Source organism: Thunnus albacares, chromosome 19, assembly GCF_914725855.1.
Source record: "Thunnus albacares chromosome 19, fThuAlb1.1, whole genome shotgun sequence".
Lineage (NCBI taxonomy): Eukaryota > Metazoa > Chordata > Actinopteri > Scombriformes > Scombridae > Thunnus > Thunnus albacares.
This window is the reverse complement of record NC_058124.1, coordinates 16,574,058-16,593,856: the sequence shown is the minus strand read 5'-3', so window position 1 is coordinate 16,593,856 and position 19,799 is coordinate 16,574,058. Positions and strand designations below refer to the sequence as shown.

The 19,799-nt window shown below is 39.1% G+C and overlaps 1 protein-coding gene across 1 annotated transcript in view; it reads right to left on the bottom strand.

Annotated features, from left to right (window-relative positions):
- The window catches only part of csmd3b (CUB and Sushi multiple domains 3b), a 385,890-nt gene that overhangs the window by 120,214 nt on the left and 245,877 nt on the right, over window positions 1-19,799 (bottom strand). The window contains exons 11-13 of the mRNA XM_044335847.1: window positions 13,530-13,651; window positions 4,650-4,753; window positions 2,894-3,006 (exon numbers count right to left, since the gene is read on the bottom strand). Of these exons, the coding sequence (XP_044191782.1) occupies window positions 2,894-3,006; window positions 4,650-4,753; window positions 13,530-13,651 (339 nt within the window). The remainder of the gene's footprint in view (window positions 1-2,893; window positions 3,007-4,649; window positions 4,754-13,529; window positions 13,652-19,799) is intronic.

Sequence of the window (19,799 nt, the reverse complement as noted above, 5' to 3'; positions counted from 1 at the left end):
CAGCACCCACAGACAAACACATTTATCATGCACCGAGTATTGATAGAATTTTTTCAGGGTATTTGGGTTTGAGTGAAGATATATACATCCAGGTGAATGTTTTCTGCGTTTTTTTGTCACTGTAGTGTATGAAAATGTACATTAGAAAGATATATTATTGCTCTGGGTTATTCCAGGATAACAGAACACAGACGATGCTGCAGTTTTGAGGCTGATATTGATATTTGACAATGAAAAAAACCCAAAACAAATAACGATATATCGACCAATATTACTAACATAAGCATATAAAATAAACAAAAAGATCTCTTAAATTTAGTCAAATAAAATAACTATGACCAAGATACATTATTTACTGAGCAAGAAAAGTAATCTCGTCAGTGCACAAACATGTCTTTGGCATTTCTGTTCCGAAGTTTCTTCCTACTTATCAGCCAACATATGAGCCAAAACCAATTTATCTGTGGGATGCTAACACCAGCTGAAAAATCTGGCCAGTCCAGTGAACACCTACAATACCAACAATTTTCTAGCATTTGACTAGTCTTGTGAGATAAATAAAATACAAATGTATCGCACTGGTCTTTATGTAAGTATAGAATAGAATAGACCTATTGTACTGAATACAGACAGTTAATCCCTACAAAGAAAAGAACATCAGATCACCATGCTCGCTCAATGGAGCATTATCATGAGCATGGATGCATTTAAATGGTGGTTCTCTCCATTAATTTTTCTATTGATCCCTATGGGGATATTACCCAGGAGAAATGAATTAGGCTATGTGCAGCTATTGTGATGGAGTTCCTAAGCAGATGCCCTTTATGATTTCAAGTTGGTTTGACCCCTGGGACATTTTTAAACGTGCAGTTCTTTATGTATTCATGGGCTTTAAACTATAGCATGGTTTAGAGTACATTCTGGCTCACACTACTTAAACAAAATCAATGAAACAAGACGTTCGTATTGGTAGAGTTCCTTTAAGGAAGTCAGATTTGTGGTATTTAATAGTTTTACATTTGATTACTTTACATTCTCTACACTATACATTATATGAGATATTTATAAATGCATATTAAATGCTGTCATATTTGAAAATGTAGAACAAATCTAAAATCCATTTGGACTGTATGTTCTTTGAATCACCACATAGTGACTGTATCATTTACATTTCAAAGTGAAACCCAAGGAGTATAAAGGGCAATGATATATCAAAACAATGTGTCATTGTCACACCACTTCTCGAACTCACTGCATTACCAGATTCAGCACTGTGACCTCATTATGACAATAAATCCACAGATGATGACACTCAAATGAGGCACACAAAGTTCATTTCTGCAGCAAAGCACCTCTCTGTGTTTCATGGACTGTTATCAAATTCACACTACATCTATCAAACAGAGAACTTTGGAAAGGTTAATATTTCTTCGTATGGTCAGAGCTGAAATCAACAAAACGGATAAAAACTCAGCTTGTACTTGATATTAAGATGAAGGTCAGGTGTTGCGAAACAAACTAATTTAATTAAACTAAACAGCAAACTAACAGAAAATGTATCTTGCTGTGATAAATACTCTATAGTTTTAAAAATAAAATACTTTCTGTCTGATCAAGGACCTTTTCCTTCAAGGGCTTTTCAGTGAAAGATCCTAAGACACTAAACTCCACAAGGTTGTCTTTTCTTGGAGTTGTAACACCAAAATTTTGTAAAAGCAAATTGTTGATATGAAACTCTCATCTAGTAATGCATCTCAGAATACCAGAGGCATCAGGATCATCCTTATAATGGTCTGACTGGGAGTCTCCCACATGTGAAAGACTATGTCTAAGGGTGGACGTGCACCTGGGTAGACCACAACTTTTGCGGGTATTCTTAAAGAAACAAATCATCTACAAACAAAACCATCAGTACTGCTGGACTCATTGAAGATGACTGACATGTAGTGACCTTTGAACCCTCTGTGTGTTTAAGATATGACAGGATTGCCTGCGTCCACTCCAAAGACAATCAATGGAAGAATCAGTGTCACTTCAAAATCTGTGCAAGCATCTGATCCGCTCTTGGTAAATGTATTTTCTCCAAATTGTTCCTGTGAATGAATTTTCATACATGTGAATATATGAAATGCTCCTATTTTCATATACTGCATGTGCCATGTATGAAATGCTCCTTAGACAAGCAGACAGTGAGGGACAGACAGCTATCCTGGTCGAGGTGACCTGGCTTTATGATTGTTGCCATAGAGACAGTGCTAAAGTTAACAATTTAATAGCGATGTCGTTACTATGGACAAGGTCGCCTGGGTACTGCCTGAATAACTGAGAGTGGTTCAACTCTAGTCTTTCAGACTAGATGCGGCACTTTGATATGTAACTGTTGTGTCCTTGATTGATCAAGTTTGTATTTGTCAATAAATTTCTTTGCTTAAGACATCCATATATATCCATATATATATTCTGATAAAGTGAATGAAATGTTAAGTAGAAAACTAGCAAAAAAGAGAGGAGTAAAAAGTCAGTGGACTGATTTAGTAAAGTCAGTTACACAGCAATATCAAGCCACCATAAGCTACTAGTCATACCAGGAGGTGGAAAAACCCCTAAGTGTGCTGAAGTGGAGCAAGGCTGGGTTTTACTGCTAGTGAATTCAACTTTTCATTTGTAAGAGGAGCATTGCTTTATTTCTTATTTAAAAGTCACAGGTAAGGTACAGTGGATTGCACCATGTGGAAGACGTTCCTTTGTCTATAAACACAGAGTTAAGATAAAATTTACTAAAAAACTTCATCACCTGTTTTTTTAAGTTTGATTTTTTTCACAGCCCCTTCACACACAAATAATCCCCTCACTCTCCTCTCTCTTTTTTTCCACACACAAAAACATTACTCACCTTTATAGTTGATCTTAAATCCTATAGATCCGACACTCTCATCTGACTGTAGGTGAAGCCACATCTGGTGGGTCATACTGACTATCAGGTCAGGAACAAAGCTACCTGATAGGCTGGAACACAAACAACATTACTATTAAATTATTGTGTAAAAGTGTAATTGTCATCACTGCAATCATGGCCATAATCAAATTCTCAAGTGCTGTTCTGAATGTGAACAAATCACTGGAGCAAACTGTGCTGGAATTGAATGCTTTAGTTTAGCTTTGCTTTGATTTTGCAGAATGCTGCCCCAGGAAAGCAAATTGCTCAGAGTACACTCACATTATCTGGCCTTTTTCTTTTGAGAATGCCAGCGCCTTTCACACATGAAAGTTAACAGTGACCGTCTGCGAAGTGAATTGAAATCATCTGCTTTGTAAAGGCCCTGCATCTGTTATCCTTTTGGGCACTGTAGAGCATTTTCAAAATTCAAGAACAGTTCATCTTTTTAAGTGGGGCACACATAATGCAGACTGCTGTTTTTACAATGTGACTAATTACAACAAAGAAGATGGAGAGTTTGAAGCTGTGTTGGCAGCTGACGGCTTACATCAAGAACCGGAGTGAAAATGATACTAGAAGACAACTCGGTAGTAGTTTTTACTCTGATCACTTAGATCTGATATGTTAGTTGTTTTGTGAAGCATTTGAGAAGACTGACAATAGTCCTGATGCTCATGAGGGAACCTGACAATTATAACAAGCACATTTTCCGAATGTTATTACTTTTATATTTCAGGAGTTTATCTCATAACATTACTTTGGTGAAGGTGTTTTGTTGCCATCATCTGCCTGTTATAACAGAACATGCTCCCTATGTATTCACTCAACAAAGCTCCACGCCAACAACTGCACAACAGAGCAAATTCGAGGTCGTCATTATCAGTGGGTGTGTAGCAAACTGTGTGGGGATAGAGGTACAGCATGAATGCATGATTTTCAAGCATGGAAGGAGCTTTGAGTATGTTTTAACTAACTAAATACCTGTTTTTAATTAGATGGGCACTGAGAGTTTATTATATACTAGCTCATGCTTGATTTCATGCCCCATTTCAAAAATGAGCAAAGCGCTGGTTCATTGTGATATTTATATATATACTGTTTATATAACCGCATGGAGAAATAATACAAGCAGCAGAATGCTGCTAGGCTGTAGTAAGTGCAAGGACATTAAAACAGGGTAATGACAATAAAGTATAAGATAAAAAGATGTATAATTTTACAACGTGTGGAATGATGTTATTAGCCTACTAGCCACACTAGCTCCCCGCAGTTTATGCTTACATTTTTGCTTTCATGTCCCACCTGCTTTTAGCTGCAACATGAGTAGATTTTGCCATCCAAAAATCCAGTCTGACCTCACTTTAAGGCTTGAATTATAATTTCAAAATGTCAGTGAAAATGACTTTCCTCTGGAGACTCGACAAGCAGATACTGTACTATTCTGTGTGACAACCATTGCCACTCATGTTGGCGTTCTTAGAGATTTGATACATTGTATGATTTCTCTGATTCACAGATGAATATTATAGTAAAGTCAAGTTTATATATTTATGAAGCTCAAAATCACAAGTTTGTCTCAGCGATCTTGACATACTATAAAACATTCCACACCCTTTATCTTTACACTCTAGTTTTGGATGAGGAAAAACTACACAAAAATTCTCTCACTTGAAATAAAGGGAGGTGTATTAAAGGATAATGTCATACTTACACTTGGAGTATAGTTGTAGGATCTCCCACCTCCCCTCCATCTCCTATCGTCAAAGTATCATAGGCTATCTCCAAGTCAAACTCTTCAAAGTTGATCTGGATTACCTAAAGTTCACACACGAAAAGACAGACAAATGCAAACATCAGTATCATCAAGTCAAATTATTAACTCAACCCGATCAAAGTTGATTTGGAACTGACATTTAGATTTAGGGTCACAAAAGTCTGGGCTACTACAACAACAGCCACAACATATGTCTTCAAGATGCAGATCTTTAAAACAGACTAACATATAGCTGTTAAACACATTGAATTAATGCATCACACATTGTGGTATGATTTCATTTAGTGTAGCAAGAGGAACAAGAAAGAGATAAGGAACACCTCCTGTGCTGCACTGGACACTGTGATAATCAGCACACAGCTCAAAACTCTCATCAGGAATTATTAAACCAACACTTTCTGTTTCATCTAAGACCAGTGAGAAACACATTTGGCAGAGGAGAAGAGAGAAAAGGAGAGGGCAGGGGGGGGAAGAAGAGGGAAAGAAAGGAGGAGGGAGACAGAAAAGGGGATTGGATAGAGAGAAGGAAAGAGATGGAGGCAGATGGAAGAGGGGAGGAGAGAGGAGGAGGAGGCAACAGAGAGGAATGGGGGAGGTGATAGTGAGCACATCTTTGATGCTAGCAATGTAGAGTGTTAGAATATTTATATTATAATATAACTAGAATTCTGACTTGACCCTTAGGGGAAGATTGAAACCTCACTCTGCCTACCCTCCCTCCTCTTCCTCTCCCCTTGTGAGGAATTTTCAGACTTCCAGATTCAATGTTCTGCTGGAGGACTTCAAAAACATCGTACAGGTCTGGGTTTCCTGTATGCTGGTGTGTTAACAGCGCGCATGTTTACGTGCATATCAATAACTTCTTATTTTTGAACATTTGCTTTTGTGTTCTGTATTTAAACATTCTGTTTGAGTCAGACATCATGAATATAGTTTGTTTTTTTTCTCCTTCAGTATCTGCAACTTGATCACCTGGGGACATGATATCATTATGTTGAAGTATAAACAGCGTATCCTCACTATGACGTAAACCATTGGATTGATGAAGAAAAAGAACAAACAGAACTTACAAAAACAGTAGCCATGTCTTTCAACTCACCTGCTGTTTTACTGTTTTATCTTTAGCAGTGTCACCTGATTTGCATTTGTTCATGGGGTAAATTTTCATCTCTCTCACACCCAGGAGCTCAATGATTTCCTGAGTTTACATGTGAGAGCACTTAGTCTGACATTAGTTCTACATGAGATAAATTCAACAACTGATATAGCCACAGCAAAAAAACAGTTAAGCAAGCCGGAGAGCACCAACACAACAATCACCTGAGGAGTTAAACGAGGGGGGCTGCAGAGATGAAGCAGTCATCGCTCATTGCTCACAATGCTGACTCAGCATATAAGGCAGCAGATTGGATTAAAGCATTACCTACAAACCTGCTAAACTCTCACATGAAGACACACTCGCTCACACAGAAACGTACGGCTTTGTGGAGGTTAATGACCAGAAGGTCGTTGGTTCAATCCCCGGACCGGCAGGATAAATCTGCGTGGGATAAGTGAAAAAGCAGCACTTGCTCTTCCCTCATTACCACTACTGAGGTGCCCTTGAGCAGGACCCTTAACCCTAACTGCTCCAGTGGAGCTGCTCAGTGGCTGGCAGCTCATTTAGTTTTCCTGGTGGGGTGACCATAGGATGAATGGCAAACAAAAAGATGATTTACAGTAAATAGCACACTTCATGTGCCCCTTGTTTAACTATGCAGTTTTGAATGGGAATTTGGCCGGACGGGTAAGTTTATCTTCTTATTCTCATGAACTATCAGTAAACAAGATGCTGCAGGGCCTGTTCTTTTCATGTAACACGTTCAATAACAAGTTTAGTTTCAAACAGTCAAACAAGTGCCTTTAGGATGTAACGCTTAAACTTCTCACCAAATTTAACCTTCTAGGTTCATCTAAACTCTAATTCGAAAAAAAAATGTACGTATTTCTATGTTTTACATCCCACAAAAGCAAGCCCTCTGGACATGCACATGCTTCAGTCAGTGTTGTTTAATGCATGTAGTTTTTACAGCATTGTTGCATATATATGTGTGTAACTGCAAACCGAATTGTATTTTTTAGGCTTCAAGTCTATTTTCCTCTGTTTAATTGTGTAATTACAGTAACTGTGTATTGGGCTTAAAGCACTTCTAAAACCCGGGTTACCTACACTCAACACTGTACCTGAACGCATCCAATGTAGACACACAAACAGAGGACTTGCTGCTGCTGCTGCTCCTCTGATAAACGTGCTGCTCACATTACACTTTCTGTGTAGACACGGTGTAAGAAACATATCAGGTGTCCTAAATTGGCAGAAGCTCTGTGTCTACAGATGCCTCTCATTTAAGTGTCTGAAAAGATCAACTTTGTTTAACCTTTTCTAAAAAAGGTTGGTGTTATTTGGCTTACATTTGAACATAAAGTGGGGAGTATTTACTCAAAAAAAACGTTTTTGCAAAGAAGATGAAAAATAAACTCTGGCCTACAACATGATGAAATGAAAAATAATTTTGCTGAATAAATAAAATGAGAGGGGAGCAGAAATTGAGTGAGTTACACGTACTGTAATGTGAACTGTTAGTGATTTAATTAGTTGGCTAGGAAATAGAAAGCATTCACCATGTGGCGTATAAAGACAGAGTGAGGCCTGAGTGTCGGGATGATGGAAACTGGACTATTTATCTCCTTGTCTGCGTCCTTTATACAACACTCTAATGCCACATCAGCACTGTTCACACAGCATTAAACCTAGCTAGAATATCACTACATTACACTGTGCCCATGTGGCTGATGCATGTGTGTGTCTACTGTATGAATATGAACACTGTGCTGAACTCAACTTAGATTGGAGCCTCATTACTGACAATGTGTGGATAAGTTTTCGTGTGCGTTCTGTATTTCTTTTAATGTAGTATGCGTGCATGTGTGTGTGTGTGTGTGTGTGTGTGTGTGTATGCACAATAGATGAAACTGAACACTACATATTTCTCCTCTCCTCTAATTGGTTGCTGTTCATGCAGACATCCATCTCTCTCTCTCTCTGTAGTTCTTCTGCCTCTCTCTAGCTTTCTCTCTCGCTGTCATCTTCTCTGTCTCTCTCTTTCTAATTGGCTGCTGCAGTCCCTCTTTCCATCCATCTATGGCTTCTAGCCAATGAGGCGATAGAATTGGATTTCTGCTTGATAAAGCACTTCCTTTGGTTGTTGTGGAGACAATGAGGTTGGAGGAGGCACCTCCCAACCCATACCTTAATAAGATCTAGGAATACCTTGAACATACAGCTACTGTAGGAATATCTGAAACACCTGGCAAGCGACACAGTCAGTGATGTAAAGCGGGCACAGACAGGGCCGCGGAATAATAGATTGTCTGTGACAGTATTACAGTAAACCCTCTGCCACCGGCTCCCCTTGAACGTGCCTCCGTCTAGATAGTATAAATTGTGCCGTTGTGGGAAAAGCTTGGCTTTAGCTGATGAAGACTGATGACTTGAGCCCGTTGCAACTTACTGTTTTTCCATTACTTCTGTTTCATTTAGTTGAATCCACCAGGTGCCCCTTTTTTACATAACATCCCTGGACAGGAAACTGTTTACTGTTGCTATGCATCACAGTGTTCTTTTACTAAATTTTGAACCTGAGTCCTAAATAAAAGCTATACTGTTTACGCTGTCAAGAAGATGCAGAAGCACGCCATTTTAATGACTAACAGTATAAAGAAGCTGGCGCTGTGCATGCAGACTGATTTCTGTCTTGTGATTTCTCCAACATGCACATTGGATTTCTGTAGGTCTACAAGGCATTAATGAATTCAATGCCTGTAAGTTCAACACAGAAAGACCAACCAAGAGTGTACCATTCCCCTCTTACGGAATGCCCTTTTGTTGCCTTCCATTTTTCATGGTGGTGTTGAATATTCAACATGGCAGCAGTGCAGTAGTCAAGGTGTTTCCGTGGGTTATGCATTTCACTGTGCATGCAAATGCTTATGATGTGACGCAAAGCCAGTTAATACTTAATGCTGTCCCTTTATTAAAGAGGACATGATCTAGCAGCTGAACGTGCAAGCTGTGTGTCTAGTTGCATTAGCAAACTAAAAAAAAATGCTGGACACATACATTTCACACAAAGTTGCCACAATCTTATCTTACATCTTATGCATCATAAACAGATGATGGTGATTGGTTTGAGGTGGCTGATACCACAGGAGATGGGAATATCACAGAAGCAAATGAAAAAACTAAATGAAGGGGAAGTGATGAGAATAGTACAGTAAGAGAAGAGAAGAGAAGAGAAGAGAAGAGAAGAGAAGAGAAGAGAAGAGAAGAGAAGAGAAGAGAAGAGAAGAGAAGAGAAGAGAAGAGAAGAGAAGAGAAGAGAAGAGAAGAGAAGAAAAAGTAAAGTTTAGTAATGGCCATCTCATCCTGCCATCCTCAAGGTTAAATGAGAACAGGAGAGAATGAATTGGCTCTAAAGGCTCATTCTGCCCAAACTAAATGAAGCAATAACATCAGAGAGCTATAGAACCCCATTAACACTTAACCTGAGAAAGAAGAAGCAGAGGGGTGCGCAGACAGAGAGGAATAGGGGGACAGAGATGGAGAGAAACAAAGAGAAGAGAGGGTGAGCGAAATAAACCCTGTGTCTCTTTACCTTCAGAGTATAAGAGGGAGATTGTGAGAAATGTAGAATGTGTGAGAATGTCTGCAATGGAGAGACTGATACGAGTGTAAAAGTGAAAAACAGATTTTTCCCCTCAAGAGCCCTCCTCCTCCATCCCAGTATTCTCTCTTTCTCCATAGTAATTTGATGGTTTCAGGCTGAGCTCTTTAATGAAGAATCTGGGTAATTCTGAGGACAGAGCCTCTGGGAGAGAAGGAGGAGGGATGGGCAGTGTAAAAAAAAAAAGAGAGAAAAAGATGAGACAAGGAGAATGAGAGAAAGGGAGTAAAGTATGAAATGGGGAGAGACGTGTACAAGCACTAGAAACAGCTAGTGGGAGAGGCAGGATCAGTTGAGATTATTCCCTTACTCTGAAAGTGTTGTGGTGCTTGCATCATCACCCTCTTCCTCCTCTTTAGCCTCAGATTTGCCGCCTATCCCTGGTCTCATTGTGTGTTTTTGAATAATACACATACTAAAATGCCTCCACTCTTATTGCCTTCCCTCCTCAGGAGATAGACTGACCACTCACCTGCCCGTTAAACTGGTCCTCATTCACTCATCAGCCTCCTAATTGAGGACAGCTTTTTACTGCCAGTAAGCCAGATCGTCAATGCTGCCGCTCTGTTCTATAGCCATTCTTGCCTGTTATCTCTTGTCCACCTGCCAATTCCCCACTGTTTGTTTGCTTCTGCCACCTGCAGAACATAAGCCTGCTATATTGACCCTTTACTCCACTAGATGGGTCTCTGAATCTGCATTTTTCTGTAGCCACCAATCACCAATAGGCTTGCTAACAGCCAGTTAGCAAAGTCATTAGGTCTTTAGCTAGGCTCCATTGCTACTGAGACAAGTTCACACAATTAATTCAAAAACGGATTTGTACGTATGTAACGTACATCTGTCTGAGGAGGTTAAATATAAGTGAATGGCAAATCACAGTTAGAAGGTTACACAATAGCTTCTTCCATTTTGGACTACCTCAGAGGTCAACACTGTCAAGATGGCTTGCAATGAGTCAATGGCGCAAATTCACCAAATCAAATTTCATCAAAGTTGAACTTGATGTGAAAAACTTGCATGGATTTACTTTGCCCCTGACAGTGAATATGGTGGCTCATTAAATTAATTACAGTGGAATTGCTGTAATTAGTGTCTGCCGGGGCGAAGTAAATCTGTTAAAAATTTTTGCTGTTTTAAATGCTGGTGTGACCAGGCCTTGGCTGAGTCAATATGGTTATAATTGGCCATTTATGTGATTTATTTTCCGATACATTAAAAAGCCTTTAAAATCTTGCCATCTTTAATTCAAGAAATGCAGCCGGAAATGTATGATAGACCCAATCTTCTTGGAATAACTTAAATGTTCTGTCTACTGGGTTGTGTCCTTTAAATCATAATGCGTGTCAGCGTAATATTTCGAAACTTTAAAAAAATAACATTTTTGGAAAAGTATTTCTTTAAATTGATTGATTAATGTCATTGGCTTTATATACTTCAAAGCATCTTTCTTTTACTTGTTGCCAAAAAAATCTACTGGGAAGCAATGACACTTATCTGATGGGAGTGTGACAAGTCTGACAGTCTGACACCGAAGATACTAATCCATGAGAAAGATGTAGATTTACATATTGAGGTTTGAATTTTTACATGGTATGGCTAGAATTAATGCTTTAGCATGTGCCTCTTGTGGGTGTTCCATATGAATATCACAACTTGCACAAAGACATATGAAAACTTGATAGCAACGGGAGATGATTCGGGGTGAAATTAAAGGATCTGTCACTGTTTGTCATGCTCATCCCTTTCTCTTGCTTTGTATCTTCATCTGCCTCTTTAAATGGGATTATATTTATAAGATTTTCTCCATTCTTCTGTCTTACACAACTTTTCTTTTTCATATGTGTCTAACTGACAAATGTGATGACAGCTCCCCACGAAGCCCCAAGACCTGCAGGTCGAGTGAGCTGGAAAATGTTTGATGTAGAGCTCTTTGAGCAGATCTGACCCCTGAAGCCTGAGTATCCAATCTGACCACAACCTAGTCAACCTCAGCTGCAGAGTGGATTTAACTTTAAATTGATACACTCCTGGTCTGTGCAACATCTTGACTGAGCAACATTTAATGCATCTGTACTTAAGAGATCAAGACACAACAACTTACCTGCTATGATGTGGCTTAATCATGCTTAAGATGCCTGTTATTTTTCAAGTGTTGTATTTTTGCCAGAAGCTATCCATGCTGATTTACTTTGCCTCCTCTTTTGTTAACACTGAAATTCACCATAGTCTTTCTTATTTTAAAAAACCTGTTTGTACCATCTTTATTTGAATTTCTGCCACTGAGAATATCAATAATTCCCGTAGTTTCAAGAGGTAAATGTAAGACTGAATATTCAAAGCAGAGTATTTTTGAATGTCTTAAAATATGTCTGTAGGGGATCCTTAAAAGTGACATTTAAGAGTTGATTTCATGTCAGCTGGAGTTTGGGTCTGTTTTTGTTCTTTTTTTGAAGATTATTTTTGTTGCATTTTTCCTTTAAATGGATATTATACTGTCTAGCAGCAGACAGGAAATTTTGGAAGAGAGAGAGGAGTATAACATGCAACAGAGGTCCACAGAGATTGCAGTTTATGTGGTACATGCGCATGACATTTATGATGTAGTGTGATAAAAGACATACATATAATTCAGTATGGTGCATGACATGTACATGATATAGTGTGGAGCATTACAGCATATGATAAGGTGAAATCCTTTAAGATAAACAGCTATAAAAATCACTTGATGTGGCTTCAGTTGAACTGCACATCATTACAGTTGGGGTGTTTGGCAATATCCATAATCATACATAATACATAAACATTCACTTTCAACTTCTTTTACACACACGTGCACGCACACATACACAGCAGGGTGCAGAAGGGCATTAGTACTGTAGCCTTCAGCAGTCACATACACATTGTAGCCTTCAACAGAGAATGTATTGCTCTAGGCCATAAACTAGAGGCCTTGGGCACTGACAGAGAGTTGTGTGTGAGGGTATGAGAGAGAAAGAGAAACAAAGGTTTTGAGCAAGAGCAGAGTGACAAAATGTGCGTGTCTTAAAAAGGGTGTATAGTGTGTATGTGAGCACACACGTGTGTACGTGTGAGTGCGTATGTGCTCACATATGTGTATGTGCGTCCCTATGGTGCTGACGCAGGTGTTGCCATTGACGACAGAGCGGTCACCACAGTGACCCTGAGTGGAATAAGGATGTGTCTCCTGCATACCAATCAGATTTCTCCTGGGACATAAAGCGACCAATCATACCAATCCATCTAACCTCTGGCCTATCGTGTGCCCCTTTGCAGGATTAACCAATCACACAGAATTAGACACTGATATGCTCTGACTGGCATATAATTTAAAGTGCACTCCAACATAACGTTATTATCAAGTGGCATTTCAATTATGTAAAAATGCAGCTAAACTAACTTTGTAAATGCCTGTAAGAACTTTATAAATTCAAATAAATAAATAATTCAAATGGAGAAAAGCCTGTGAGCTGGTTCAGGCAGACAACTCCAGCTGCACTGCCACACTCAAATATGACATACTCTGCTCACTGCAACATACTGTATATCCAACACTTTAAGATGACATTCACTCCCCAGTCTTGCTCTGCCAATGCCGCTGTTGCTTATTTAACATTTCTTAAGCCCCATTTCTATCCCATCATTTACCCGAGGGCATTAAGTTCTCCTGAGGGGGAAGAACTTTTGCAAAATGCTGCAAAGTCGTTACTTTACAAACTACATCTATGTACATATTTTTTCATGGGTATGGCAAGAGTGTATCAATGTGTGTGCAACCCATACACACACATTGTAGAGCATGAAACACCATGTGCCAGATTACTCCAGATGCACCCAAAGTGTTCACTTTTAGTCTGTCCAGTGAGTATATCTCAGATATTACCTATTTTAAAGCTTTGTTTAACAATTAAAGTAATATTTGGCCAGTGGATGACCTGTCTATCTTGACACTGGGCAATGTTTTAAAGTAATATACAGAAATGATCATGTTTCACTGAGAGAAACAAAGAGGGAGTGAGAGAAAGAGACTTACCTTATTAGGATTTGAAGCTGTAATTATCCACACACACTGAGCATTGCTCTCATATTGAATTGGGAAGTTAGGAGACGTAAAGGTTCCTGACGGCCCTTGAAGATTACTGCCACACGTCTTCACTGTGAACGAGAAAAAAAACAACACATAATATAATCGTTATTAGTAGCAACTGCAGAATTAGTAGTGGTATTAGCAATAGCAGTTGTACACTGTTGAGTCTCTGCACTACAATAGAGAGAATTGCCTTCATAATTAAATCATTTAGGTGATGCTTAGCTGGAGATTCTCAGAATAAATCCAGCAACAAAATATTGCATTTGTGGGTCACAGCAGTGGTGCAGCTGCAATTAAAAGAGACACAGATACAATGCTAATAGCTACACAAGAAAGGGTGTGATGGCAGAAGAGAAGAGAAGAGTCAAGTGCAGACAAGACCAGAAGAGGAACAGAAGGTCAGATAGATGTTATTGATACTGTCAGCGACATCTCCCTGGATAGTGGTACTTAATTGGAAGCTATTGGCTGTGAAATACCACAGGATTAGCTAGAGTTGCAGTATTGACTGATAGAGACACTCACCAGCAATTTACTCTCAAAATCTATTGAAAGTCAACAACTTCCAACCACTAGCTGGGTAGTAATTACATTCTATCTTAAAAAGATCTGAAGCATCTACAGCTCAGCATGGGACAACACACGTCTTACATTATGTACACAGTGTGAGAATTCAATGGCATTTGTCTACTTGTGCAATGAAGCTTCTGTATATTTGGTTTACTAGTGATGTAAACGTGTAAAACTAGGTGGTCTGAGTGGAGATTTACAAATGAAGAGTAAGGTAAAAACCTACATAATCCCACTCATTTACACATCTCTATACAAATTCATGACAGCATATTACTATATGTCAACACTTGGGTTTAAAAAGTCATACAAACTTACAAGCACTAACTGTGAAGCTACAGTCAGTGGGGTGTTGAAAATGACACATGCTAGTTGTTCGATAAACCAACTAAGCCTTTATTAGGCTGTGTGTTCTGACTGGATGTGATAGAGAACCTGCTTGTCTGTCCTTGGGTTGTCCTGTTAGAGTTGGGAGGTAATTTTCTGGTTGGTTTGAAGCAGCCTTTGTTCCTTAATTAGTTTGTTCAGTGGTAGGCCGCAGGAACACGTACAGTTAACAGCCACACAAACACACACACACACACACACACACACACACACAAAACAAAAGCACATAAGCATGAACGCTTACATGGTCTCATCTTCCAAACAGGCACATATGCACACGCTGTCACAGTGACACATTCTGCTCAGTCAAGAAACAAATAAACTTAACATGCAAAATAATAGACTTGCACGCACGCACAATTAGTGGTGTCACAGTGCAAACATGTAAGAGCACGCACAAGGACATCCAAATATAATTCATACATACTCAATACACACACTCACACACACAATTCCCAAAAAAGCACTTCCGCTCACACAAACACACCGGCTGCTACTGTGACTTAGCGATCACGAAGAAGGCAAGGGACAAGTAAAAGAATCACACCAAAGGGTGTTTGTGTGTGTTTTTTGGAGTGTGTAATGGGGTGTGTCAGTGAAGTGCTGTAAAGACAGTGTCAGAACAAGTACAAGACCCCTACGAGACAACCTATATCTCCCTTGTCTGTCGCTCTTTCTGTGTCAGTGTTTCCCTGTCTCTCTGTCTGCTGGATCACTGCCTGAGTTCCCCCTGACTGAACCCCAGTTGATGCTTGTTTCTCTAATTCTCAATGCATCTTCAGTTGACCTTCTCTTGTGCTCAGCTCACTGCAATTTATACACTGATAGAAACATAGAGATGAAGTGTGTGTGTGTGTTTGTGTGTGTGTGTGTGTGTGTGTGTGTGTGTGCGCGCACTTGAGCTGCACGTGAGAAATGATTTATCTGCATGTCTTAAAGTGTGTGCGTGTCTTTGTAACTGTGTGCGTTGACAGCTCAATCAGCGTGGACTGAACGGATGGCCGGCCCATCACCGTGCCAACAGCAGAATGGGCATGGTGTTGCTATAGCGATAGCGCGGAGAGAGTTATCACCAGTATTACCAGAGGAGCTAACATCCCATAATTTATATTAAACTCCATCCGTCTCCTGGCCTGCGTCTGTCTCTCTCTCATTCTGTCTTACTCCCAGCGCCTTTTATTCACACTGTCTTGGACCCTCAATCAGCTGATGTCTGTAGTTCATGATTTACATTACACTCGATTATTTGCTCTCAGTGTCTGTTCATCTCTTTTTCTCTCTGCCTGTGTCACTTAGAGGTAGAGTGTAACTTCGCACATATACTCAAGTACCTTCTTTGGAGGTCCTAGTGTTTCACTTGCTGTTTCATATTTCTACTTCACTACATTTCACAGTTAAGTAGTGTGCTTTTACTCCACTACATTTATCTGACAGCTTTAGTTACAAGTAACATTTCAACATGCTGCAATAACAAAATACTACTTGCATCAAAATCAATAATCCAATCATATCATATACTATACACTGGCAGGCCACCTGTGCAATCTAATGCAATCCAATACAATAGTTCTACCATAAATTCTACATTTATGAAGCTTATACATTTTCAGATTTTGTTAAAAATGTCAGAAAGGAGATAATTCTATTTTATGTTTATTATTGAGGTCGTAGTGGGTAGTGCTGGTGTACTGGAGTGTATTATATTGAAAAGTGTCCCTAATATTTTGCCTCATGTATGTTCATGGAGTGGACAAAATATTAGGAACACTTTTCAATATAAATCACCTCCGTACACCAGCACCACTCACTACGACCTCAATAATAAACATAAAATAGAATTATCGCGTTTCTGACAATGTCAACAAAAACTGAAAATGCAGAAGCTTTGCAAAGTTACAATTTATGGCAGAGCTGTTGTGTTGGATTGCTTTAGATTGCACAGGTGTACATAATGAAGTGGCCGGAGACATTTATACATACATATTGAAACATTTTATACCACTCAAAGGTGTTTTTTTCTGCATAATGAGAACATTTAATACTTAAATTACATTCAGCTGACAATACCTCTGTACTTTCATTCAGAAGCAGAATTAAGTGATTAATTTAGCCACTGGAAAGAGCTATATACAGCACACTAACACTAACATATTATCATCTATCATGCTGTTAGTGCGAATGCATTAGCAAACAATATTAAACATCTAACTGACACAAAGTAACATTAGCATTCATTTGGAGTGTTTCTGGCCACCTGTTGAATCTAAGTCCAATATTCACTCTCCTTTTGGCTCTTGTTTGCTATTTGATGTTGGGCGGCTAGCACACAAAGGCTGTCTGGCTGAAAAACTTACCTGTCGCAGCTGGAAATGAGAGCAGATTTGTGAGATGGAAAACCAAAACAATGAGCTAAAAGATACTAAAAGGCTGTGAGGAGCTCAGTTGATTTATCACTAAAAGTGGTATCTTTCATATTACACACTGTCATATTGTGCAGCTTCGAGTAAGATCTTGAATGCAGGATTTTTACTTGTACTGGATTATTTTTACATGATCTCACTTTCAGCTTTGACTATGTGTCTCTCTCTGTATCTCTTCTGCTCCCTCTCATCATTATTTATACTGGCACACAGTATAGAGGGCTTGAAGCCAAAAGGGCCACACTATCATTGAAGCGATAATGAATTCTAGATCAAATTAAAATTTTTGATGAGGTCTATCTGGTAGCGATCTATTTGATAGTGCTGTGTGTGTGTGTGTGTGTATGTGTGTGTGTGTGTGTGCACGCGCATGTGTGTTTATATATTCAGTTTTGAGTTTATATATTCAGATCAACTGGATTCCCCCAGGATTCTCTCTCTCTCTTTCTCTCTCACACACACAAACACACACACACACACACACACACACACAAACAAAAACTGTTGGGATGCACACCAACATTAAATGATGTTTCAGGCGAGGATCACATTGCCAAAGCCTATACTGTAGCTCCAATGCCTTTGCTCACAGTTTCCAAAGTTATGTTTTATGGCTTCAGAGCATAACTGTACCCCATAGGCACTGAAAAAGTTGCTGTGAGAATTTTTTTTTTTTTTTTTTGAGTTTGAATTTTAAGGCTGCACAGTGTTTTGACTTGTTTCTCCGTTCTAGCACAGCAGCTTCCTTTGGTCTGATCTCTGCCTCGCACTCAAGGTCTATAACTCTGCTGCTTTCTCAGCAGGATGGCCTTTGTGGTTAGTGAGTCGTCTCCCCCAGTGGAGGGCTCAAGTTCAATCATCCATACAGCAATACCTGCTGAAGCATACTGTACCAAGGACACTTAACCCCTACCTGTTCCAGATTATCCACCTGACCCTGCACTCTCACCAGAGGCCATGAAGAGAACTGGGAAGTAAGGTAAATCAAATAGAAAATAAAATTGAATCATAAGGATGAGTTTTCAAAAGTACGGAACTTATGAACTGATTTGGAAATGGTATAATAATTGACAAACAATGTTCTCTTGGTTCAAATACATCTTTGGTCATAGAGATGGTTTGTAAGTTGACAAACTTTTTGGTGTACATTTACCATTACATTATTATTGGTTTGGCTCATTCCCTGTGTCACATAAACCTTCCAGCTGTAATTGAATAGATTGCAGTAATTTCTATGTTTATAAACTCAAAAGGCATTCAGATGGTGTGCTACAGGCCTTGGTGACTCTGTATATAAAACAGTCCATCACAAAATGCCTGCAAGCCAATTATTACGTTATTTTTAAAAATGATTATAATGGAAAATTTCTTCATCACAGGAACTTCATGATTGAAGTAAATTAATTATTAAAAGAACATCACCATAAAAGGAAAATTCTCATTAAAGTAACTTTGACAAGGATGATGTGTAACTAATTAGACAGGTAAGCGAAAATGAAAACCTGAAATCCTAATTTTGAAGAAAAGGATTAGAGAGCATCTGCTATTTTCCTGTTGATGACAAGAATACAAATATTATTTGTCGGGCTATCATCCTCATTTTTAGTTACAGTGGCCCCATGTCTGGAGTGGGGTTTTTGTTTTTTTTGTTTTTTTATGGAACCAACAACCCAAATTTAAGTTTGAGTAAACTTTGACCAAATCAGATTGTTGAAGTGAAAACTCTAAAGTATAAAGTAAATATGGTCACACTGAGGCTTAGATCGAGGTGTTGACTCAGATTAGAGATCAGAAGTTTCTGCAATAGAGGCCGAATGGCTGTTTTAACAGACTGCCTACAGGAGCAGATAGATTGACCAATGGACACAGAGAATGATTGATGACATCATTAAGCTGGCACACAGCGTTCCAATGGCCCTCGCTCTGGTTAGAGACACACACAACACAAAAGCACACATAAAGAGACAGTCACTCAGTGTGGTTGCTGTACAGTGCCACTTGTGTTTCTTTTTCATTTTATTTCTTTCCTGTTTGAAGTCAACATATGTGCATGTGTGTGTGTGTGTGTCTGTGTGTGTGTGTGTATGACATATAGGGCTCATTCGTTGATTCAGTATATTCAGGCAGATCAACTGAACTCCCCTGGAGTTCACACACACACACACACACACACACACACAAAGGCAGAGAGAGAGTTGGCTCAGTGGCCTTGCCATCTGTCCATTAATCAAGATGCCACATGGACACTCTCTCTCTGTCTGTCTGTCTCTCCCTCCCTCTCTCTCTTTCTCTCCCTCTCTCTCATAAAGTGTTGTAGGCATGGACAGAAGGACATTGTGATTTGATGGCTACTTTTGTAGTTTATTTTTATTTAGTTTTGTAATTGTTTTATTGTATCTAATAAAGTGATTACCAATCTGTCCCTGTCTCCCTCTTTTAGTCTCTATTTGTTTCTTTCTATTGGTTTACTGATATGGCATAAAGGGCACATTTTCAAGATACATTCACTTTATTTTCTCTCTAATGTTCCAAAAGATGCATTTAGCTGTATTTAAGCATTTTGACATAAGTGACCCTTTAATAAGTCAGCTGGCTTGATGCTTCCTGACAGATTGCCTCTCTCTCAATGTTATTCATGAGTTTCCACTTTAGCTTTTGACTAGTCTGGATGTAAAGGTCAAATCTCAGCTGTGTTCAGCTAGACACAGCTTCTCTCTCATTCCATTTTTGTTCAATAGGATGTAACAAAGTAGGCGAAATAAGGACACAGTACTTAAGAGAACATAATGTTCTTATACTGAGTATCAAATTTACATGTAATGAAACACACTCATGG